We start from the raw sequence: 25,065 nt of genomic DNA, 5'->3' as shown, positions 1-25,065 counted from the left end.
AAGAATTCCAGTGGTTGTCTCAAAAGAAATTATCCAGAACTGGAGTGTTCATTCAGTAGAAACCAGTGTGATTCCACTAACAGCATACACCTCCTCATGAGGGGCGGGTGAATAGTTCCAAGCTGTCTGGAATAATATGAACACCTTAAAAGCTTTTTGTTTATACTTGGTTAGGTTTGGGTCTGGGTTTGTTTCAGATGCAATCTTAAAAACAGAGCTCTGACTGCTTTAGAGAAACACTGGGGAGACTGTCTTTGAAAGTGCAAAGGTTTAGTAACTGTGATATAAACCCTCCCTGCTTTGATGTTTTCTTACCCATCACTCCAGCAGCCTCTCTTCCATGCCCAAACTGATGAGGCGTAACAGTCTAATCGACCATTTATCCAGAATTCACTCATAAGAACATGTGCAATAAAGTGATTCTGAACTCAAGCTGAACTGTGCTACTTGTAACTCAGAGAAACTCTGTTTTTATCCACTCCTGGATATTGTTTCATTAATGAAGAGTGATGGCTGAGGAAAGATTCAGGGAAGAGAACTGAACTCTTAGAGCAATAGGAATGATATAAAAAAGTGCACATGATTCATGGCATAAGTGGGGAGGCAGTTGCAGAGGTGCTGCTCAGCATGCCTACAGTAACCCTGCTGCCCTATGGAAGGTCACACAGGAGTGAGAGGATGTTGGCTGACAGCAAATGTGCAAATCAGTATATTTTAAGAAACTCTTACAGGCAATTCTGAACTGGATTCAGAGGTGATCAAAGAGCTAGTGAAGCTGGCAGAGATTAGGGAGGAATTATATGTTCTTCATAAACAGAATGAAATTAGAGCATGCTAACAACATGCCACATCTTTCCTGATGTACACCTGTGACTGTGAATAAGAAGCAACATATTATACACATGCCTAAAAGAGACGGTTCTCCAGAAATGAGATCAAATGCCTTGATCTCACTTTCACCACAGAAAATCTGCAATAAATCAAGCAAATCCTTTGATGGTGTTGTGAATCTGCAGAGCAGAAGTGGCCCACTTGTGATTATTCAACCAGTGAAAGTATGGCAAAAGCCAGAGTAGTAAAATAGGAGTGAGAACCTGCATGTATCTTCATTTGTTCTTAAGAGAAACATTTAAAAAGAAAGGAAAAAAAGTGATGTACGAAAGTGATGTAGAGGAAGATGAAAATGGTAATTTTGCAGATGGATTTAAGTAAGGAAAAATAGGAAGTCACACTACATGGTAACAAAAAGCTGTTAATATGATGTGTGTGTTGGGTGGGTTCAAGGGTCTTACCAAAATCAGCTCATCATTAGCTAATTCTCGAGTCCAGTATGTTTTGGGGCCATCTCCCTCAATAAGAGTTTGTTTGCAATAGATCTTGTTTTCATTCTCCCAAGTGGCCAAACTCTGCAGGCAAGAAAACCATTAGGAATAACATTAATTATATTCCCCAGCAGCGTGAAGCAGAGAGACAACAATGAGCAGCAGTGAGAATAATTGGGGCAGTAAAGGAGCAACATGTAGATAACGGCAAAGGGCAAAAGAGATCAGTGGAAAAGTGGTGAAACCAAAATTAAGGTGTGAGGGGGCATTTTGGAAATCTGTCTATATTAGTAACAGAGTAATTGTAAATGTCTCTTTTCAGTGCAAACCTGTATTTGTTTCCAAATTAAAAAGCCAGTTTTCATAAAACACTTGATGTTGAAAAGCATCATTCAGGAACATGTGATAACGTAGTGTCTACATTCCCAAGCACCTTTGTACACATGACGTTTGATCTGACATGGTATTTATCACTACAGAGTCCCCTTACCATAAAAGCATAAACAATCACATGTATCATGTTGTGGTCACAAATGATGCAGCATTTGTCACTTACACCCGTTCATGCTGCACGGCTCTGCGCCAAGGAAACTGTGTATTAACCACTGAGTCTGCTGACCAACTAGAATAAATCACAACTAAATTAAAGAAACTTGGTTAGAATTCTACTGTTTGGGACATGACATTTTTTAAGGCTGTGGGTCTGGAGATTGAAATGGCCTTGATAATTTTTCAGACTATTTCAATAACAACTATGAAACCCCAGAAAAAACAAATAAAGAACCCCAAACCAAGGCAACAAAAGAAAAGAAAATACAGGATTTCGTTTGGGTTTCACAAACAGGCAAGCCCTGACTCTGTTGCTTTTCATTTTAGCACCGAACTATTATTCTACAGTGCAATGGAACAGCTGTGCAGAAGGATGCCCTGTAATGAATGTGCAAGCAATCACTTTACAACTGGCACATGGGAGACATTCATCAGTCTGTGATCATATACATACACATACATATACATGTGTGTGTGTGCATATGTATACATAAATTTAAGTTAACACTTCCCAGACTTTCCAAGGGAAACAAACTTTACTTTGATTTAAAACTAGCTGTTTACTTTATAAATATATTAGCAAAACAATAGCTTTTTAAGCCAACAGGCCACCTCAAGTGGCAGCTACAGGAGCCTTGTGCAGTACAACTCCATCCCGCTTGCTCTTTGTCTGTATGAACAATGGATCAAGTTAGTTGGCAGAACAAACCCCTCCACCCCATAAAGTGTGTCAAAATCTATCACCCGTCAGCAGTTTTGCCAGATATTGCAAATTACATTCTGAAGTATGATTTTATGACCTGTCAGTTTCTGCTCTGTGGGCCCATCTTGGTGAGATACACACAGCACTACAACTTATTCCTCATAGTGGACTATAAATAATTTCACAACACATGGAAAAAATTTACTACTTCACAAAACACATTTCTTTCAGATTTTTCCAACTTTCATAGCTTGCAGCTGTAATTATTGTTTTTCCATCTGCAGCAATAAATCCTTCTCTAGAAAGCGGGTCACATTTATTGTATATGCGTTATTCATGGAGACACTAAAATACTGCTTTTGCTGAACAGGATAAATTAATGAAGCCAGCAACATTTCCTGAACAAACTGTTAAACACACAAAAACTCATCATAGAGACCAAATGGATGCTCTAAACATTCACTGACTCCCTGTTGCACCCCAGACACTAAGTTCTGCATTTTTAGTAGTGCAAATGGTCTCAGAATCTGGCCCAAGAATTAGCAGAGATCGTATTTTGGAAAGTAGAACATTTAACCATCATAGGGTACTTTTAAAACTGTATTCTCCTCTGGGAGTACATTCCGATACTCCGTATTCATACTTCTTTTATGTACTTTTCTTGTGAGAGTAAAGTGCCTGAGGAAAAGAAAACTAGCCCACGAGCCTGGGATAACTTTTTTCACAAGACAGCTATGATCACGGCCCAGCTCTCCAGTACTCCAGGTCCCATGTATCGAGACTAGTGCGAAGCTGATGTTGGATGCTGCCAAGTTGAAGACCCCTCCACAACCATGGAAGTGGTTACAAAGGAGAGGAGCAGGGGCTCAGAGAATTAAGCCCCAAACCCTCCAGTGGACACCTTCTAATACACTTCTGCATGAGGAGATGGAAACAGTATCTATATGGTGTTTCTGTTGGTATAACACTACCTGAAAGTCTGTCTTACACTGTTAGAGACTTACATGATCAGCAAACTGCAGACATGTAAGTTTTGTAAAGGGAACGAAAGAATTTCAGCCCCAGACTAGTAACAGTCTGCAGTCCTGCTTGTGAGCTCTGCTGATTCACTTTGGGACAAAAGTTATGCCACGTTTGTGCACTAAATCCTGACCTTGAATCTCCACCATTCCCCATGCTCCTGTCAGGGGCAGAGGCTGGGGAGAGCTTTAGTTGCAACTGAGGTCTCCAGGGGAGAGGGAAGAAAAAAGAGGGGGACAAAATCCTGCCAGCCAAGGAGAAGCAAGTACTTAAACTCTGCCTTTCGGACCTGCCATGCCCTGTTGCCTTCACGTTTCAGTTTTAACCTGCAAGAGGGAAAATGCTGGATAAGAGGCAAGAGGAGCTTTGACCAGTAAGAACCCCCAAAGAGTGTTTCTGTAAAGAGGGTGGTTGGGAGCGATGCCACTGGCCAGGGACGCTGGCAGCAGAAGTGTTTGTCCCGTCTAAAAAAGAACTTGGTCACACACATACGCACACCCCCCCCAGCTCTCCTCCTACCCTGCACTTTCGTCCATCCACCGTCTCCTCCTCAAAGCTCTCCCCGATTTTGAAGTTGATCTCGGTGGTGCGGACAGTGGTGGAAGTTTTGATGTAGAACTGGTCCCCATCCTGGCGGATCTCCACGTGGGGTTTGGAGGCGGCAGCCACCGCCACCTTCCTGAGCATGGCATTGACACCTGGGCGAAGCGGGGAGGAAGCAGAGCTTGAAGCCGCCAGCCGTGCCCTGCGCTGAGCTCGCCCAGCACCACGCAGAGGCACCGCGCGTAGCCCCACGACAGGGCTCCCTCCACGCACCCTCCGCGGCGGGGAGCTGCACGGGGCGCAAACGCGGGGTCTGCAAGGGTCCCCGGGGCAGGATCCCCGGGGCAGGACCGCCGGCGCTCACCGGTGAGGCTCCGACCTCGCCGGGCAGCGCTGGCCGCGCTCTCCCGCCCGCGGTGGGCTCACGGAGCTCTCCCGGGTGCCCGGCCTCGCAGGCAGCGGGCACCGGAGCGCGGCCCCAGCTGCAGCCCCCTCCCCGTGTTCCCCTCCCGCTGCCCAGCGCCAGGCTCCAGCGCCTCACCCAGCGCCTTGAGGAGCTCGTCGAAATTCTCGCTGCTCCTCATCTTCCAAGTGCCGGCGAAGTTGGGCATGGCGGGGCGGCGCTGCGGGCGGCGGGGAGGCGGCTCTGCTGCTGCTGCTGCTGCTGCTGCTGCTGCTCGCTCTGCCGCTCGGGCACCTTGTGAGCGGGGAGGACCGCGGCGGCGGCGGGGAGATTGGGGCACACCCACCCGGCCCCCACCCCTTCCCTCGGGGCCAGCGGCATCGCCGGCCCCCTCACGCCCGCCCAGACATGGCCCTGCTGGCTGTCAGTCCATCCGTCCATCCGTCCATCCGTCCGTCCATCTGCCCGTCCATCCATCCATCCATCCATCCATCCATCCATCCATCCATCCATCCATCCATCCATCCATTTTCGTCTGTCCATCTGTCCGTCCATCCATCCATCCATCCATCCATCCATCCATCCATCCATCCTTTCTTCCTTCCAGTCCTCACAGCCTGCCAGCTGCCTCCTGGAGTTTCCCAGGAAGGAGAGCCTGATAATCACTTGCCCCTCATCTGGGGTGGACATTGAGGACTTGATGAAAGACCCCAGAGGCAGGCAGGGAAGGGAAAGGGCAATCCAAACAAGAACAGCCTTCCTGGGCTCATGCTGGGTCGATCCCCTCCACAGGAGGGCCGATGCACAGTCCTACATTCCACACTAGCCCTGAGCTCCCCAGGCACACAAGCCTCCCAGCCTGGCAGGTCTGCTCCAGTGTTGCTAACCTGGAAGACCTGGAGCCCTTTCCGGGGTAGGAGATTGCTGTAAGGAATCTGTCACTGCCCCCTGATCCAAGCCTGCCCCTTCAAGAAGGGTGACAGACAAAGTCATAGACAATGTCTGCGCTGCTCCCCAGTCACAGCCACACACTCCTTGCTGCTCTGTGGTAGTTTGGGCATCTGGAGGGTATAGCTGTGGAACTGGAGGATATTCCTAATGCATGAGAAAAAGCAGTGCCCATGGTGGTTACAGGCTTTTATAGAGAAGCACATCAACCTATTTCACACTTATTTAAATTAACACCAGTTTCCTAAAGATTTGAGTGCTGCTCTGTGCCTCTCAGACTTTCCAGAACATTCCCATTTCCATGACCAATCCCTCAGTTTCAGGTCAAAGATGCCAGATTAAAGCTCCTTATTGTTCCTTATTGATTTATCGACATGATTAAGGGCAACAGAATTTGATGGGTTTGATGGAGTTTTTCTGCTGCTGTTGTGTGTAAGGAAATACTCAGAACATCAGAGATCTGTGATTTCCCACTCAGAATAGAGCCAGATGTATTTTAATTATAGGAAAACCTTTGCTGAGCCAGCTTCATGGTACATTCACAACCACTCTTCACTTGTTAGACTCACTCTGTAAAATGAACAAGTCGGTTACTTGAGATATGTATAAAATGTGTTCACTCCTGGAAAATACACAGATCTGGGAGTTACTTTAGCCATATGTTAGGCAGGATTCTCCAGTTCCTATATAGTGAAATTTGCCCTTACTACTTTTTCCAGGAAGAATTTTACCTGAGTAAGAACCATAGAGCAGAACCAAATATTTGTCTGCTGATAGCCACTCTTTTCCTACAGGTATTTCCCCCTTGTCTTTCAGGATACCCCTGAGACCTGGCATGGTTCTGTACCTGAAATATTTTGATGGACATGTGCTTTTTTCCCCTCAAAATAACAACTTCAGTGAGGAGTATCTGTTTTCAGTAACAGGGTTTCTTTGAAAAGCAAACCAAACCAAACCCAAAAAACAGAGCATGAAGAATTTTTCACTTCCTAGCAAAGGAAAAAAGGATTAATCCCCATCTGAAATACTTTGTTTAAAGATTTCCAATAGCCTCAAAAAACCTCCAAAACCAACAAGCAAACAAACAACAACCAAACAAACAAAACCCAAACCCAAACCCACAAATAATTTCCCTATTGCAGGTAGATTCAAGTCTTATAAAGAAAAGGCTGCAGGTCCTAGAAACCCAATCCGTGTATTGCTACGAAACAGTGAAGAAAAACCCTGCTCAGTACCTCAGTTTCAGGTTCCCAACTGCTCAACTGAAAACATAATACCATCATGCAGGCTTGCTTCCAGAATTCTGCAGAATATATGTATACATGAAGCCCAGGGGAAGTGATCTGGCTCACTCTTTGCAGGACAAAGCCCTTAGCTAAGGGGCGACAATTTATTCTTTAAAGAACCACTGAAGTTCTATAACTGTTCCTTTGTTTGCTGCACCACGGGTACGAACAAGAACTATTCCAGTAGATGTTAGCTGTGAGAGTCTAAGATATATCCATTGCTTTCTAGGTATTGGACAGCGGCCATTGACCTATTTCATGAAGACCTGGAGAGAACTTTCAGAATACCCTGCAGCTATAGGGAACACTACTGCAATGGCAGTACATGGACCTGCTCATCCTAAATACATAGATATCACATTACATTTTAATTTACATGAAAATCTTATCTAAATACCAAGAGTTACAGATTCACTTATACAGTACATTTCCTAAAACAAAACCCCAGATACACCCTAAGGTGTCTAAACTGGTTCTGTCTGGCAATATGTACCTATTCACACCTTATTCATAGGGAAAGGCAGTTTCATTCAAGCACTGCATACTGTGGACTCACCAACTGTTTGGAATTAGACCTCAAAGTTCAGTCATAGAAGGAATTGTCTCTCTCTGAGACTGAGGGGCCACTGCTGCTGACACAGGCTGGAGACAGGCATCTTCCCTCTCACCAGCAGCTCCCCATGTATACACAGTAGCTGAACTGATCACCAATAGCCATCTCCCCCTTGCCCTTTGAGTTACATTTTTCTTTGTATCCTTTCTATATGCTTCTTCCCTTTCATTTTAAATAATCTATGTTTTCCCTCTCTATCTCAAAAATATGCCCTCATGTTTCTAATAATAATAATAATGATATAAAAGGATATAAAATAAAAAATAATGATATAAAACTTAGTAACAGTTGAGATTATGTTTTACAAACTGTGACCATATCAGTTTGCTCAATGCTATTGGATCCATTTGCATGCTGAACTTTTTGGAGGAAAAGGAAGAAAAAGATAAGGAAGAAAATATGGAAAGAAGCTGAAAGGAAAGGAAAACAGAGGTAGGGTGTAAGACCCGTAAAGAATATAGCCCTGTTATAATAAGAAAAAAGAAACCAGAAGGGGACAGAAAGTGAATTAGGATCAGTTTACTGCATGTCTTCAGTTATGCAACTGAAGGACAGAAATGGTACCACTGCAGCAGATCCCTAGTGTAATAAAGTGAAGGTAGCTCCACTGAGATCAGAACGTGATACCGATTTATATCAGCTGAGAGTATTGCCCATGGACTTTAACCCTCTTCACAGATCCTTATCCTAGCACAGCAGCAATAGATGTTTATCAGGTCATGTTGAAATAACCCAGACTAAAAGGCAGTTTTACTTTTCTTTCAGTCTCCTCCTGTAGGCAATTTCCCCATTAATGTTATGGAAAACAGTTTTATTTTCAAAACATCCCCCTCAGCAGTTTTTCCCCTTGGCATTTATTTTATTTACCTGAATCCCCTAAGGCTGATCCTTCCCTGCAGATGGACCTAATTAATCTTTCCAACGGTGCCCCTAAGACAAAAGAAAGTAATATATGTACAGATGGGACTGGGGCACTCCATCATCCATCCAAGTAAGTGACCAGTAATGTGACCAAAACTATCCCCTTGAGGTTACGGACTGACCACTGGGAAGTCACATGAGGCTCGGTGTAAACAATAGATTTTATTTACTAGGTGGTACGTAGAAAAAAAAGCTTGGTTTAAGGAAGAATATAATAAATTATTTCTGACATTAATAAATTATACAACTGGAAGGCAAATTACCATTGTAAATTTATCTGCCAAATGATTTTACAATGGGCCTCCAGCATGACAATAGGTGAAATGTAATACAAATGTATGCAGAGTACACAGCATTTCTGCACTGTTGCCTTGTACCTTCTACTGCACTCTCATCAAGCTGAAAGAATACCCACTATTCCCAAGCTAAAACACTAGAGGGATTTCCAGTCCCAAGTTATCCTGTTGGTTTTTGAGACCTAACTAATAGGAAACTAAATGAATACTTAAACTGGTAAAGGCAGACAGCAAAGTGTTTTATGTTCAGTTATGTTCAGTTCAGTTTTATGTTCATTAAAAGCAATTAAATATTATCGTTTAATTCGTTCCCTATAATGTTCCCTTTCAAGGGGAACTAATTGATCCCTGCTCTCTGCCACAGTCAGGCTTTAAGCTGGCCACCTGCTTTCCTGAACTACTACAAGAATACAATAAAATGGGGGATTGTTTTCTTAACCAAAGTGAAATTTGCTGCTTTTACTTGGAAAACAAAGGGAGTTTGATTGTGTTTTCACTTGGGCATTAATTCTGCAGACTGCTGAGCAATTTGATCCTGATCCAGCAATGCGCAGTGGCAATGCTGGTAACATAATAACTAGGAACTGTGTTTTAGAGATGCTCAAGGGTACTTTTTCCTGGGCCAGTACCAGAATAAACCCACAAATATTAGCAGAGAGGAAAATCAAGATCACTCAGTCTCAGACTAATATTCTGTCTGTAATATAAATTATTTTAAATGACTGCTTTTTAAAACCACTTGCAAACTGCTGAATGGTTGTGCAGAAGGGTCAGACTGAATAACCAGCATCCAATATAGATTTTAAGTAGCTGGACCTTTTAATGTACATGCACAGAATCTGAGCATTGACTGAGAATGATAGGAACATAAGTGACATTACCTTCTGGCCAAACTGCCCAGCCATCACCAGCTGCCTTGAACACTTCTGTCTCCCAAAAGTCAGATTCTGCATGTGGCTTGGGAGCTTAAAGGAAGTTATCAGTCCCAAAGCCCCTTTGGTTCAGATAAAGCAACAGGGCAGAAAGTAACAGTTTTGAAGCCACATTAACAATCTGTAAGTTTAAAATACAGTCTTGTATGGATAGGGGAAAAAATCTATTGACATGATTAAACAGAGTTTTGTGGTTTTGGGGATAGAATAATGTACTTCAGAAAGAAAAAGAAAAAAGAATGTATTGAATTTCAGACTCCATTACAGTTGAGAATGGCCCAGGAGTGAAAGTCATCCTCTGTGAAGAGCCTTACGCATGTTTGATGGATTTTGTGATTCTGTCAATCAAGGATGGCTCTCTTTCCCCATTTTGTCCTTTACTGAAGGAAGATTAATGAAATAGTGTATTCAGAGTGATGCAACTAATTTTGGGCTTCCCTTCAGCCCAATTCCTTTGCTTCAGCCAAGATAATGCAAAGCTCTTTAAGCAGTAAAATCCCTTGCACTTGCTCACAAGCAACTTAAGGCAAAGACTAGGCTAGGAGACCACAGGATCTGAGGCAGGCACTTCCTGGGCTCCTGACGCTGTGACACACTGGTCTACATAGATCTCTAGGAAATAAAACCAAATTATCTCTGATCCAAATAAGCTTTCACAGGTATGTCCAACAGTCAGGAATGAAGTTACTGTTCCCCTACCAGAGGCTTTTAAATAAATGGCTCATATTATGTATTTAGTAGATGTCTCCAAATGTGCATTTGAGTCAGGAAAGAGGTAGTGGTGTTGAAGAAGCAGCTTTTAAAACCCAGCTTTTCTTTTGAGCTATGCCTGGTAGTGTCCCTTTGTGGTCACAACAAACTGAAACACGCTAGAAAAGTGGGAGCAGTGCTCTGTGTGTTACTCAGCCTTGCCTTAATACTGGAGGCTGTGACAGTGCTGAAGTTTCACTGTGATATTGGAAACACTCCCTGTAACCACTAACACAGAAAAGTCATTCCTTTTTCGTGAAGGGGTTATCATGGTGTCAGAAATTGGTGATTTTCACAGAGGCTTTAGGGAACTCTGCAAGTCTCATTTGCTTGAACAAAAGGCATTAATAAAGCCGTAGCTGTCAATATAAAAGTAATCAAACTGTGTCAGCTCTTCTCTGAAGACAGCACAGGTCTATTAAGATTTACTTCCTCAGGCAGATGGACCTCCTGATGCATGCCCTTTGGAGACTCTTAGAGGATCTTCGTCTCCAGGGACAGAGGACTGTGTTATTTTTTCCAAATGTCCAGAAGAAGAATGAGTGAATTAAAAGGAATATATTCTCATTTAGGTCTGGAATGAACTCCCAACAGGGCCATGTCCTGAAGCTATAAAGGCCAAGCCATTTGCACAATCCTAGGTTTTACTCTGGTGCCCTGACCTTTGTGTATATGCTAAATTCAAAAGCTTTCCACTACATCTGGCAGACAAAAAGAAGATGAAGAAAATTAATTTTCTCTTTCCTAACACAACAGAATATTTAGCATTCCATATAAATTAGAACCAGGAAATAGGGTTCTCATCCACTAATTCAATTTAAAATTCCAAATGCTTTTGAAAACTTTTTCATCAGCCTATTTCAAAACAATAATAAGTCAAAGGGTTTGGAGTTACTCCTTACCAGTAAAAGCAACCATGATTCTACTAGTTCCACTAAAGATATGACATTTATACTGCCAAAAGATGAGGTCTAGGAATATGCAAGCCGTAGGTGCTCTAACTCGCTCAATCCTTCTCCCATCTTTGTTTTGTCCTGCTAAACTTTGCTCAGAAAATGACCTTGAGTACAACTGCTCCTTCCATTGTTAACCCTCTGACCTTCTAAACTAACATCCTTTGCTCTTTCTAATTTAGAAGGTTTCTGGGCCTTATTAACTAAACAGGCCAAGTGACCGTTCCCAACAGAAACCAGAGTCTCTGACAAGGCGGTTATTGTTTTCCAGGCTTCCTCCCTAGTACTAGATCTGCAGATTTCAGACTGAAAAGCAATAATGCAGACATTCTTTGTCTAAACATTATCTGGAAAGCATCAAGATAACTCAAGCCACTTCCTCGTCAATTAAGATTACAGGGGTCATCTCAAGGGACCTAAGTGATTATGACCACAACTTTCAAACAAGGATACTGAAATATGTACAAACTATATCATGAGGTATCCAAGTAAAAGAACCTCAGTCTTTAGAACTAGTAATAATCTGAACTCCCACTGATGTCAGTAAAAGGAGTGGGTAATCAGCGCCTCTGTGAATCGCAGTATTTTTACCTATTTGCCTCACTCAATGCGCAGATGAAGAGCTGAAAGCAATCAAACTGGAAAAGAACGCAGTTCTCCAAAGAAGCAGCTGTATTTAGGCTTCTCAATTTATAGTTTAGGTTCCACACGATTTTCAAAAGTGCTTATGAGCAAAGCACCTGTTTCTGAAAATTCCCTTTTCTTCAGGTAAGACATGAAAAGCCTGATGTTCTGAATGGCTGCACAGGTTCAGGGATCTTCACAGATCCCTGGAAAAGCAGAAAATCTGGCCCAGATACAGGGATATACTACCTGGGGCTTCAGTCCCTTAGGAACAGCAGACACAATTTTACATTCATGCAACGCCCTAGTACAAATAAGACAGAATTTCTACAGAATTTGTCTTCTCTCAAGAGCCCCTTCCTCATTCAAAATCTAAGAAATCCACTTCTGTCTCAGAATCAGTTTGAAGTCTGTTTTAAAGATAATGGCAGCAGCTGGAGTACTAAGGAGGCTGCAGTTTCTCCCTTCAGCACCACCTAGTGTAGGGCATACTTCATGTCACTGCACCCACATGTAGCTCGTCCATCTGCATCCCAGATGCATTCGGCCTTGAGCAGTTTCCTTTGAGCATCTTCCATCAATAATGTTAACAGGAAAAACATGGGAGAAGGACGGGATATTATGTTGAGTAGTTTAAAGATATCAACTCTCAAAGTAAGTAGGTGAAATGCTACAACTGCGTTTCAGGAAGGTATTTACATAGGAGCTGGCATACAAACAACAGAATGATGACTATATAGGTACACTATTAAAGGGAATAGCTACACTCAAAACTTGCTTGTGCTGATGTAATCTCTCCGCTTTTCAGAACAAAGCTGACAGAAAAAGGGGCCACAGTGAAGCTGCGGGGATATTTAAACTTTTATTTTACTGTAATACTGGTTTAATTTGCAAAGAGCACCAACATCTTTCCATTTCAGAAATGGGAACAGCCATCCCGAACCACAGATTGTAGAGCAAAAACCTAAACACTTCCTTTTGACCATTAACTGTTGTGGGTCACTGAATAAAGAGCACGCTCCTCATCTGAACTCAATTTCTGCTACCGGTGTCAGATGGCTCTGCCTTTCCAACCATATGAGAGAAAAAAAGGAGGAAAAAGGACAAAAAAGAATGGCATTGTTTGTTTATCATTTAGAGTGCTTGTGTCTGGGGAGATAGTTTATAAAAGTAGAAATGTCATTATGTGCACATTTTAAAAGCAATACTAAGTCTACGTCTACACCCAAAAGAAACATTCAATAGTTCCATAGAAACAGCCAGACCTAAATCATAAAAGGGCCTATGAACACAGACATCACTACGATTTTTCAGCTATGCACTGTTTTTCATTACTGCCTTCAAAGACCCTCCCAAGACTAAAGTCCCTGTTATGCCAGATGCTGTAGATGTAATTCTGTCTACATTTGTTCATTCATAAATAATTGTGAATGATATTTTCTTGGTACAAACAAAACAGTGTATGTATCTGGGACCCAGGCTGTTGAATCTCTGCTCATTTTAATGAAATGGGGGCTGGAACTGGATGAGCTTCAAGCTCCTTTACAGCCCAAATCATTTTAATGAAAGCTACAAGCCTAAGCAGAATTTCTAAAGAGAAATGGAGCCAATATGTCAGAGAGATAACTGCAGATTATCACAGCTGGAAATGAAGAAATTGTAGTATATTGATTAATTTTGATTTTGCTTAATGGGCTATGACAGAAAGCTACTAAGCTGAATGCATCCTCCTTTACGGAACAGGAGGGGTTCTGCCAAGATAATAATACCACTGACTTTGAATGGACTCTCTCTAACATTTTTTTGTTGTTTCTGAAATTCCATGATCTGTTGCCAGAGTAGTGGTAATGAAAAGACTTAGACTAACCTTCTTAGAATGAGAGAGAGTTTAGTAACGGAGGCTACTATCCTGAACAAAGAGATGTTCCACTATCAGAAGCAAGATTACTGGAAAAACTGCCAATGATATAAAACAAAAGGGAAAGATTGGTAAATATCAAGGCAACTAAACTGTATTCAGGAGCTTCTTGTGCTCCAGGAATGTGAGTTCACTATCTGTTAAGGACTCAATGCACTATGGATTTCAGCAAACTGTGGCATAGGTGTAGCACAGGTGTGGTATACGTGGCATAAGCCTCAGGCAGTCAGCCTGTGGGATACCAAACACCTCTGCTTCCAGGTTCCAGATATGGGAGCTGTACCTGCAACGTAAGAAACTGAGGGGTAGGAGCATTGATCAGTGGAGGAAACTAAGAACTGAAGAGGATTCAGCACTTCTTTTCAGTCATCAGTCAATGGTGCTCTCCTGACAAGGCACACAAGGACAGATTGTGACAGCAGCTACAATTATCTCTGTCCACTGTGATTTGTATGAGAGGTTTGCTGGTCTTCTCAAGCGACACCAGCAAACTTCTCTGCAGAGAAACAACACCTTGCTCCTTGCTTATCATTTTGAGATATCCCAGTTCCAGAAACAATATTTGCCTTTGGGAAATGGGCAGAGCACCACGGACTGAAAAATGAAACATTTACATGAACTCATTAGAACAATTACAGACACCAGAAAAGAAAAAGTTTCCCCATCCCTTTGAAGGTAAACAGCTTAAAACCTCCTCCTGACTTTCTGCTGTTAAATCAGACCTGCATTCTGATGATTTATTCCTTGCTTCAGAAAGACACTGCCTGTAGCTGTGGTCAGACAGAATATATTTTCACAACAACCTCTAATGCACATCCTGTGGTTTTTAGTCTAATGACTGTGACAGCGTAGTTTGCTGCTGGCTAAAGGTTTCAAACTCTGTTTTATCTGACAGATCTAAAGGCCTGGTTGTACCATACTCACATGCAGTGAGTGGTATGACACTGACTATATATAGCATGCTGCACTAGTCTCTTTAGGTAGGAAGAAAACCCAGAAATAAATGTAATGTGTTACTGGCTCAAGCTATTACGTCCTGCATCTGAAACGATTCACCTCGCCAGTTTAGCTGGCACATATTTCAGATGCAGTTCCCAACCTAGGGAAAGGCTAGGCAAGAAAAGAAGTGAAGAGTTAACCAGCCGTACTGTATGAGGGAACAAGTTTGTGCAGCCAGCTCTCAAATGTCATTCCTTTCTCTGGATGCTGTGACATTAATTGCATCTGACAAGAAGAGTAGGTGGGCCACCATGATAAATACAAAACAGACTCACAATGGCAATGAACAGTGAGACGGGCAGAAAGGATAAGTGATGCACTGAAAAGACAAACAGATAGCTGATTACCTATGTGGGACTCCAACTGAAGCAGTACAGGTGGTTTGCTTCCTAAAGCAAGAACTAAAAGCCCTCTGTACCTTGCAGGATCTGTAACTTGATTTACAGATCCTTAGCTCTTCCCAATAATCCACTAGGAAACTGGACAAAAAAAATCTGTACCATAGTCTCCCGATTCCAACTGAGTATCAAAAGTGGATCTCAAGTAGTATATAAGGCCATTTAGAGCTCATACAGCACTAAGTGCATGACAGTCCTGACTTACATCTAGAAGGCTGTTTACTGCTGCATGTCACTGCCCAACAGCAGCACATCAACACTCTGGTTTCAGAATAGATGAAAACCTTTCATTTTCCAGCCCTGGGCACTAACAACAAGAGAAAAGAGGAGGTCATTCGTTCATGGCATCACTGCTTGTTGCGGAGTAGCTCTGCTAGATTGACTCTTTGTGATCTCTACACACAATGTAATGTCGTAGCAGATGAATATTAGGATAGCACCGTGTGCATGTGTAGAAAGATGACGGGAGTATTAAAAACATTTGCTTTACAAGCCATCAGGCGTACAAGCCAACACGTTGGAACACTTTTTAAGTTCTTGGCATCTTCCCCAGGCCAATTGTTTCACTTGTGGCACAAAAAGAAATAACTGATATATGGAATGTTATCAGATGAATATAAAGAAAAATCACTTCCCTTAGGCTGCCGCTTAAAACACTGGTACTGTAAGAAGCTAATGTTTTAATACTATCTATCTAAATATTACGTTTACATCAAACTGATATACTTTGAAGGTGTCACAAGCTAAGAAAACAAACCACATCTGTGTGATTTTCCTACAAATTCCTGTAAATGTAGAGAATTAGAGAAAAAATAATCCTCTGAGACCCCTTTCCATTCCTTTACTCTGCAAAATGTAGGCTCCAGCAAATTCTGGTGTTTTCTTCAAAGTCCCTCTGGAGCCAGCTCTGCCCTGTAAGTTTTGTTTCAGTTTGGAGATAGGAGGGAAATCTAGTGAATCCTAACCAGGACTATCCAAGGTCACTACAGTCATCCATGATCAAGCAGTAGCAGGGTCATGGCATTTAATTGTCCCACATCCCCTTTTACATCTTTATAAATAAAAAGTATAGGGAAAGGGATTTTAAAAAATGAAGAGCAAAGCAGGATAACTCCAGACTTCGGTTTGAAACTCACTGCTTTTAACTGATTGGATTTTCTGCCAGCTGTATCTCACCAGGGTGCATATTTACAGCAACAGCAGGAATACAAACCCACACTTTAAAGTAAGGTGCCAGAACTGGAATTTAAGAAGGCAAAGAAATTTGGAAATCAAGTTTTTAAAATTCTTGTATCTCCATCCCCACAGGAAAGCACATTGACAGAATAAGCCTCTGAGTCACGCAAGAATAGAAAATAAAGAGGCTTTTGCACTTGCAGGCTTCCAAAGGAACCCCTGTGGTATAAAGTACTGCCGGCAATGTGTCAGAAACCCAGACTTCCACTGCAGATGCTAATATGGGCTGCTGCTGCCTTAGGAAATCATTCTTTTTCTACCAGTTGGATCTGTTCTATGAAGATTAACTCCTACCAGAATGGATGTCACTGTATTGATATTTAAGAACTTCACCTGCCAAACTCCAAACTAATGTCTTTCACATACGCACGCTTTTGTAGGCAGCACCTCCTCACCATTTCTCTCCAGTACGTAGAACTGTGCAGTCTTGCAGTTAGAATAAAAGTACTTTATCTATGAGACTGATTTCAATTTTAAGTTAGCCTTTATAAAAAGGCAGTGTTTTATCTGGAACATTATGAAAACAGAGCAATTTGCTGTCACTTTCATTAAACGCATGTCACTGATACACATAGAGTATTTTCCCACCGACTCTTAAAGGTTCTCTTAAATGAATAAACTCTTGATGCAGTTGAAAATGGGGAAATATACTCAAAGGGAAGAGACAAAAAAAAGCAGCTAACTATTTATTTGTGCTACTCTCAGAGTTTAAGATGTACTTTTTACATCAGAGAGCCTACATAAACCATTGTTTTTCACCCTACACCATTTTAAAAATAACCTTTAGTATTCTCCAGGTTTTCAGTTATTACCTACTCCAGAGTAGTGAGCACCAACTTTCTGATAAATCCTAATGCACACAGAAATAGACCTTTACCCACTATACAAATAAATAAACCAAACAGAGATATACTATTCTTCATTGCGGCAATGCATTTCAATTGGTGTTCTAGGAAAGTCTAAATCTCAGACTAAATGAACTGTTTTGTTCAGTTAAGCTGTTAAATCCAATCACTTCTCAATGACTCATGCATGATTCCCTGTGGTGACAAGAGCTACTTCTACTTTATTTAATGATATTTAATTAATTCTCCATTAATGCTCTTTCTTAAACAGTTTCATCATTAGCAAGAATGACTCCTACTGACTGCAAAGAGAGAAGCCCTGGGCACAAGGAGATCAAAGATTAATAAATCTGCTTATTGGTTCAGCGGTGCCATGTCAGATCTATCTATATGTGTCTTTGAAAGCTTTCTAAACTAGCTAATGGTGCAGTATGATAATTAATATTGTATGAGTTTAATTATGCTAATTTTTCAGTTTTCTTACCCCAGCTATTACAAAACATGAGCTGATGGATGTCACAAGTCAGGGCATTCATGCACAGGCATCCATTCACTTCATTTGTAATGCATGTTAACATGATGCTACATCTGCTCTTGTTGCTTTGCTGTTTCAGAGGATACTGATTTTTGAAATCGATCCAGTGATTTCATCTGGAGATTCTTTAATTCAGAGCAGATTTTCCTACCCTTACTCTGAATGAGTTCTTTGCAATCTCTCCAATACGCCCATTGAAACCAAAGCGGCTACTCCAGGAGTAATAATACACTGTTGCATGTGGAAAAAGGAAGACGACTAGCCCACAACTATTGTTACCATGATTACTGAAGAATCTATTACGCTGAGTGATAGAGGATAAAAGGGCCAGAGTTCATAACTATGAATGGTCCTGAGCGCAAAGACAAGCGGCTTATGCTTAGCAAAATAAAGATAACAAGGGAGTGTATAGCTGACGAGTCAGAATGGTTATAGCAAAACCATTCTAGATAGAGCAATCCAAATCATTAAGAAAAGAATACTACTGCAGCAGAGACTCAAGCCCCAGGATGAAAGTTTAGCCCTATGGCTGTCTTTATCGTAGAGATATTACAGAGAATGACTCTACAAGCTTCAGAGACAGACATAACACTAGAAAAGAGGGAAGTCAAAAGCGAAGTCCAAGTCTGAGAAACAGACCTGAGAAACAGGCTGAATAACTGTGTTTTCCTCAGTGACTGGGAAAGACAAAGAAATGGACTGAAGGCAGAAAGGAGGCAAGGTAAAGGGAAGATAATGAGCTCCTTTTGGCTAGGTTTAATTTCAGCTGGTTGTGACGCCTTAGTGAAAAAAGGCAGACTTAGGAGATACAAGTACAGTGATTCCAGTTTGAATTACAGGAGGAAATGACATTACTCAGAGAAACTGTAAAATGAGTGAGAAAGAAAAGGGATTTACTTCAGTGAATAAGCTTTAATAATTATATGCTGTTACTAATTTTACACTCATTTTATGAGGTCAGTTCTACCTGCAATTACAACTGAACAGCTACAGCTCCACACAGAATGTATTTCTTTTGAAAAAGTGGGGAGGCAGAAACATCAAAGGGACATTCACCTCTACATAGGGATGGGGGTCTCCAGAAGAAATCCGCAATCACCTACTAGAAAAGCGTCCTTGGATTCATTCTGAGTCTTCAAGTTTGTTCTTCCTTCTCTAGTTCAGCTATATGTTTAGAGACTGATTTACTGCAATACTCTTTGTCTTGTGGTGCAAACTTTATTTGCACTCTACATTAATCTTTTATCACACATAGGATGTAAAGGGATGCCAGCTCTACATTCCTGGACCTCTGGTATCAGTGCTTTTAACTATTACAATTTTGAAAGAAAATATGCACCTAACCCACAGGTATTATGCCTACAGCATTCGTTTATCTGAGCATGTGTACTTGTAGTGGAATTCATTGCAATGATATTAAAATTCTGAACATCTTCACCTTGAGATAAATATGTCTCTGATCAGAATTAAATCAGTGTGTTTTGGAACATAGGTCATGGATTTTGGTTTCATCAGAGACGAAAACAAAATAGAGCTGCTCCAGAAAGGAAAGGTTATAGCTGTTCTTGCAAGGAGTTTGGCATGACATCAAAAGAATCTGTTGTTTTGATGGGATTGCATTAAAGACAATCTAGCAAACCCAAGTATTTCTTCTTTTTTAAGTAATTACCTAAAAGAGGACAAGGGGATGAAGGAAACTCGAAAGAGGTTAACAGTGATCCTCAGCCACTGTGACTGCTGCAGCACCAGTTCACGGAGAGCAAGCTGCAGCAGAGAGCACACCTTCCACCATTCCCTTCAACCTTTCTCTTCCCCACTAAATATGAAGTTCTGGCTCCATGGAGCCCAGTTGCTGCCCATACTGCCCAGCTTGTCTCCTCTTGCCTTAGCAAAGTGGTCTATGTGTCTTGCACTAGCCAGACTTCACCACAGAGGAGCTAGCCTGGGGCTCTTTCTTCTTGCACAGTCTATTAGCCTGAGGAAGTTCAGAGCAGCCTGAGAGCATTTCCCTGCTTATCTTCCCCTTTGCTTAGGGACTGCCTCGCAGATCTGTTTTACCAATCCAAACACAGTCCAATTAGGTTGTCAGCAGTTTGCTGGAAAGTCGGTCAATGAAGCACTTGGAAGGGCCTGAGACTGTTTTCTAAGAGATTTAATTCCTTCAAGGGCAGAGCCTTTCTTTGCTGCCTCACACCTCCCTCTTGAAAGCACTGGAACGTTTGGGGAACTGTCACATTGGATTTTATTACCATGCTTTAATGCAAGGAGACTGGAAAGTGACCTAATTCATGCAAAACAAAACAAACCAGACCAGCAACAACAAAAAGAACTTGTGCAGGCACCAATGCAAAAGTGGCAAAGCAAAAGGGATTGGTTTTACTCAGCAAGCTATCTTCTTTAAGGAGCTAGACAATGTAAAATCCTCACAGACAAACTCTGTTAACGACTGAATTTTGTCCACTTGTTGTTGGAGGAAATCTAGCTCCCAGATTCAGGATGTTTATCAGTGAAGACAATCAAAAACCTTCCTGCTTCTATTCAGTCTTTCTGAGGTAAATATGTCCACTGAAACCCACGACTTATAGTCTGCATCTCTTTAAATCAGCATCTTATCAGCAGTTGATATAGCATATTTCTATTACCATATGTAATAGAGCCAGGAACTTCTCATTCCTGGAAAAGAAGTTGTTCTTGCTCTGATTTGCACAGGAGAGGTGAATACACATACAACATAACTGGCCATGGCTGACACTGCACTAAGGGTGAACAGCCAGCCAGGTTTACTGCTCTTCCACTTACAAGAGGAAGATTACTAGATCCCACCTATCCAGGACTTAAGGCTCCAAAGTCTACCAGATTCCAGCTCACATTACTAAGTCTCCTTTAGCTTTTGAGCATTACTTTCCCAGCAAAGGCCTTCTCCTGGGCATTGCTCCGAAGCAGAAACCTGGCACTAGAAGCAGTATATGGAAACAGGAGATGACTGGTCCTTCATACTTACACTGGAGAGCTGTGATTTGTTTTTTCTTCACATTGTAAATTATTCCAATTCTAAACACGTGCTGGAAAAGCTGCTTTTCAAAATCTAAAACTGCTGCAGAAGATCATGTGCCAATATTTAGACCACCCAGCCATGAAGCTGAATTTCCCATTCTCTCTTCTGATGTTTGATAGAGCACCTTTTATGTCGAAAAGTTGCTCTTCTTGCAGAGGGCCCCCAGACCCACACAGTTTTTATCAAAATGCAAGGAAACTGTACTGGGAGCATCCCCAATTCAGGAACTGAAGAATCTGGGCAAAACATCAGCTTAAAATATCTCCTTAAAATTGATTCATCAGGATTTGGGCAACAATCTTTTCTGAGGAGATGGGAGAGGGCTTTTATTACCCTCACCTCTTGTTGTTAAGGCTCATAACCAACAGAACACTTAAACATCATGTTTCAAAATACTTCAGTGCTAAAACAGTGTATGCTTTAATACTCTTCTGCATTAGGAGCTAAACACACTTCTATGTACTTTTGTTTCATGTCTGATTTGGAAAACTTGAGACCTACATGATGATTATTCACACTAAATTTATTATCTCCTCACGCCATGCTTCTGCTCATGTCAGTAACACATCACTAAACACAGGTAGACGAAACCAGTCCAACAGTCATCTCAATACCAGTCAGGAATCTTTTTCATTATATGGAACACCCCTTGCTGGAACAATGTCAGATGTGAATGAAGTACTTCTGACGGGAACTCGCAATAGCAGGGAAGAGTGTACAGCCTGTTGTAATGAGGTATTTATGTAACTGATTCCACAGACACTTGCACATGTGCTCAGGATCTAGTAAAGTCTAGGAGACACACTCTTGTTGTGCAGAAAGAGCACGCTGAATCTCCACTGTAAAATGGGCTTTTACAGCCAGCAACTGACACATTGATTTAACAAACTGACATGGTTTGATTCAAGCATCTCATCCAGAGGTAGCTGAATGTAATATTTCATGGTGTGTCATGCTTAGTCTTCCTCCCGCTGACTTCCATGGGAGCCAGAGCAAGCAAAGCATTGGCATTTATCCTCCAGCATTGCTCTTCTGTGTAAGGTTAATACCGTCAATTCGATGCACAAGGGTTTGTGAGCCAGGCAGGCAAACTGCAGAAGAATAAGCCTCTCTCACAGGGAGACAAGAACACGAAAGAGGTTGCCCAGCAAAGTCATCAGAGCAAACAGCATGAATGAGACAGTGTTGATGAAGACAGAAGTGGCATTGAAGGCTGCAATAACAAAGCAGGGCAGTGACATGAAGGTAAGTAGCAAAGTAATTGGCTGGTTGAGCCAAGTGTATCCATGTAGTCTGTCTGCCAGCAGCCCATGCAAACAGATACTAGGCATTGAGGATCTAAGAGTCTATTTATGTAAATATATTCTAGATGGTGACATGAAAATACATAGGAACAAACACTTACTAAATAGAACTAGAGGTTTCTGAAGGTATCGAAGCTAATTGTTACAAACCTTCTTTGCATCTAGTACCAATGAATGAAGGGTTTTCTTTTCCTTACTAATTATTCTCTAAAGCCACAGTTGTGCCCTCTACAGTTGATCCTGCAGCATTTTCATGTCAAAAAGACCCCTGAAGTTGCCCATTGCCAGATGAGCTTTTGGCTCCCCACTCCAGCAAAAATTTGGCTAAAAGCCCATTTTAGCAGCTAAGTGGAACTGTCCATTTGTAAAGAGAAAATGAATAACATTTCACAGTGGAACAAATAACATATCCAGAGACAGGAACCATGACGCCTTCATTTCATCATTAGTGAATTGTGAGCAGCTCACTCAGGCAGGGAATGTCCCATAGCAAGCAGAAGAAAATCCTTCCCTCCTCTCTGTCTCCCAGATCAGGTCCTCACTAGCTGTCATCTCTACCTGAAGCCACAATAGCAAGGAACATATATATTAATTTTGGTAAAACATGTGAACTTCATCATACTGGAGAGAAAGGTTATACTGCTAGATTTGATGTACGGGTTGAAATTTTGTGCTTGCTAAAAGCAAGTCCCAACCACATGCATGATGTCTTAAAAGGCCTTATTTCAATCCCGGCAAATGAGCACCAGATGTTTATTTTATTGTACTTGCATTTTATACAGTCATTCAACATTTCAGGCTCATGGTGAGGTCTCAGGCACTCTCTCTGACCTACCTCACACTCCATAAGAAAAGAGAAGTTGCAAGAGAGAATAAAATCAAGAATAAAGTATAATAATTCTGATTAAATACAGCAAATACAAGAAAGAAGAACTGAAGTCCTCTTACAAGGAGAAAGAGAAGCTAGGGTAAGAACAACCTTTGAGTTCAGTTATCGTCAAGCACAGACCTATTGCTAGAAATCTCTCATCAAAAGAAATGGGCTTGGGGTGGTTTTTTTTTTTTTGTTTGCTTATTTTATTATTCCTTTCTAAACAATTTTGCTCTGAAAGGGTCTCTTTGGCTTATACATGCCATAAGCAGGTGATTAAAAGGCCTGTAATTACATGTAACCATTGTGGCTTCTCTGCATGTGACAGTGGAGATAAGGTTGCTTCCATGGGGGAGGAAGTCTGGCTTTTAGCATTTGTTTAATTAACTCTTTTATTTCCTTCTTTCCTTCTTAGAAGCAGCTGTTCTTTCACTCCAATCTCACTGCCCACCTCATCCACTCCGAAGGAAAGTGCTCTCCAGGCCAAGCTGCAAGAGTTACAGAAAGATTTGCCCCTGCCCTGTCAGTTTTGATTTTCTCTTCATTTTTGTCTGTCCCAAGAACACTGCTTGTTGATTGAATAAATTTCAAAGGCTTGTTTTCTTGCTAAAGAAGCAATTCAATGTTTAAGTGTAAGCGTAAAGCAATGACGATGTGTAGGTACACAATGAACTAGAGCACATACCAGGAGGTTGAGAAAAGGCTTCCATTCCTCAATCTGCCACTGACTTAATTCATCACCTTGCTTCAGATTTCACCCATCTGTGAAAGGGGATAAGGATCCTTCCCCAACTCACAGAGCTGGAATGTCATTAATATTTGCACTTGGTTTCAGATTCTTTAAAAAGAGCTTTTCCTTCATATCATTTCCCTGGTTCAGCCAGCAATTGGACTAAAGATGTGTCCTACCCTATATCCAGGAAGTCTGATGGCTGCGTGTGGTGCCATCACCTGGAGCATGCTGTGCCTTTACCATGGGTGTTATGAAAAATTAGACAAGAGGTTGTTTTAAAGCAAAGCCTTGATTTGAACCTCTGTGAATTTCAGAAAAGTTTAGACTTGGTTCCACATCCCAGTTCAGCTGCTTGGGACCATCGAAGGCAAATTTATCAGTGAGAAAGCATACGAAGTGGCAAGAAAAGGGGGGAAAGGGGTCTGCAGCTGGAAAAAAGACGTAACAAAGAAATAAGTGAGCAGAAGAAAACAAACTAAAGCTGAAAACATCAAATCTGCATGCAAGCAACCGGACTAATTTAAAAAGTGGAACTGTAGACTGTATTGGGATCTGATTTTCTGTGGCTCTTTTGCTCAGGTACCCTGATGCTAATGCACTACAATGCTGATGAAGGCATTATATGTGCTTACGCACTGCCTTTCAAGAAAAAAGTCTTTGTACTGTATGTGGCTTTTCCTGGAGCTTGGTGGAAGGTATTGAGCAGATATCTGAAATGAAGGAGCAAACAGTGCAAATGCCATTCCAATTCACTCCCAGGAACAGAATCCCTTAATGGTTTCCTAGAGGCATGCGACATAAGCAGAATATTCTTTGTTCCTGCCGCAACTGTTCAGAGTCCCCAGGCACTGAAGGAGGTGTTCGTGATGAACGGAACATTCTGAATGACAACCCGTGGCTACCGGAAAGAGGTGGAGATTATCTTGATGCTGCTGCCCCACACCGGGCAGATGGTATAAATCTGCGCACAGGCCCCAAGCTCTGTGAGCCGTCACCCTTTGTGTCTGCGGCGCTTGCGGCTTTCTGTGGCTGATCCCACACTGAACCCCAATATGTAAAACCCCCAATTGATCGATCAGCCCTGAAACAGACCTGTAATTTAATCCAGACCTCTGCAGGTGCAGTTCTGTTACACACTGCCTTTCCTAAACGGACAAGATCATTTCATCTTGATAACAAGAAAATACATTTGTGTATTACCCACTTTGGCACACACCACAGGTAACTTCAAATACTATCAGCACTCTCCTCAAACTCACTAGCTTTTAGTGTGGAGGAGGAAGAGGACATGACCTGCCTGGCAGCATT

At 41.8% G+C, this 25,065-nt stretch overlaps 1 protein-coding gene across 2 annotated transcripts in view; it reads right to left on the bottom strand.

The window, feature by feature from the left end:
- Nucleotides 1-25,065, bottom strand: part of CRABP1 (cellular retinoic acid binding protein 1) — a 35,465-nt gene that overhangs the window by 7,582 nt on the left and 2,818 nt on the right. Inside the window, exons 1-3 of one of the 2 annotated variants that reach the window (XM_065688007.1) lie at nt 4,679-4,790; nt 4,114-4,292; nt 1,293-1,406 (exon numbers count right to left, since the gene is read on the bottom strand). In XM_065688007.1, coding sequence (XP_065544079.1) covers nt 1,293-1,406; nt 4,114-4,292; nt 4,679-4,748 — 363 coding nt within the window. In that variant the 5' untranslated portion in view covers nt 4,749-4,790. Of the gene's footprint in view, nt 1-1,292; nt 1,407-4,113; nt 4,293-4,678; nt 4,791-25,065 lie in introns of those variants that run through there. The other variant, XM_065688008.1, reaches the window with a different exon arrangement.

Source organism: Lathamus discolor, chromosome 8, assembly GCF_037157495.1.
Source record: "Lathamus discolor isolate bLatDis1 chromosome 8, bLatDis1.hap1, whole genome shotgun sequence".
NCBI classification, from domain to species: Eukaryota; Metazoa; Chordata; class Aves; order Psittaciformes; family Psittacidae; genus Lathamus; species Lathamus discolor.
The sequence above is the reverse complement of the archived record's forward strand: the minus strand, read 5'-3'. Positions and strand labels throughout refer to the sequence as shown.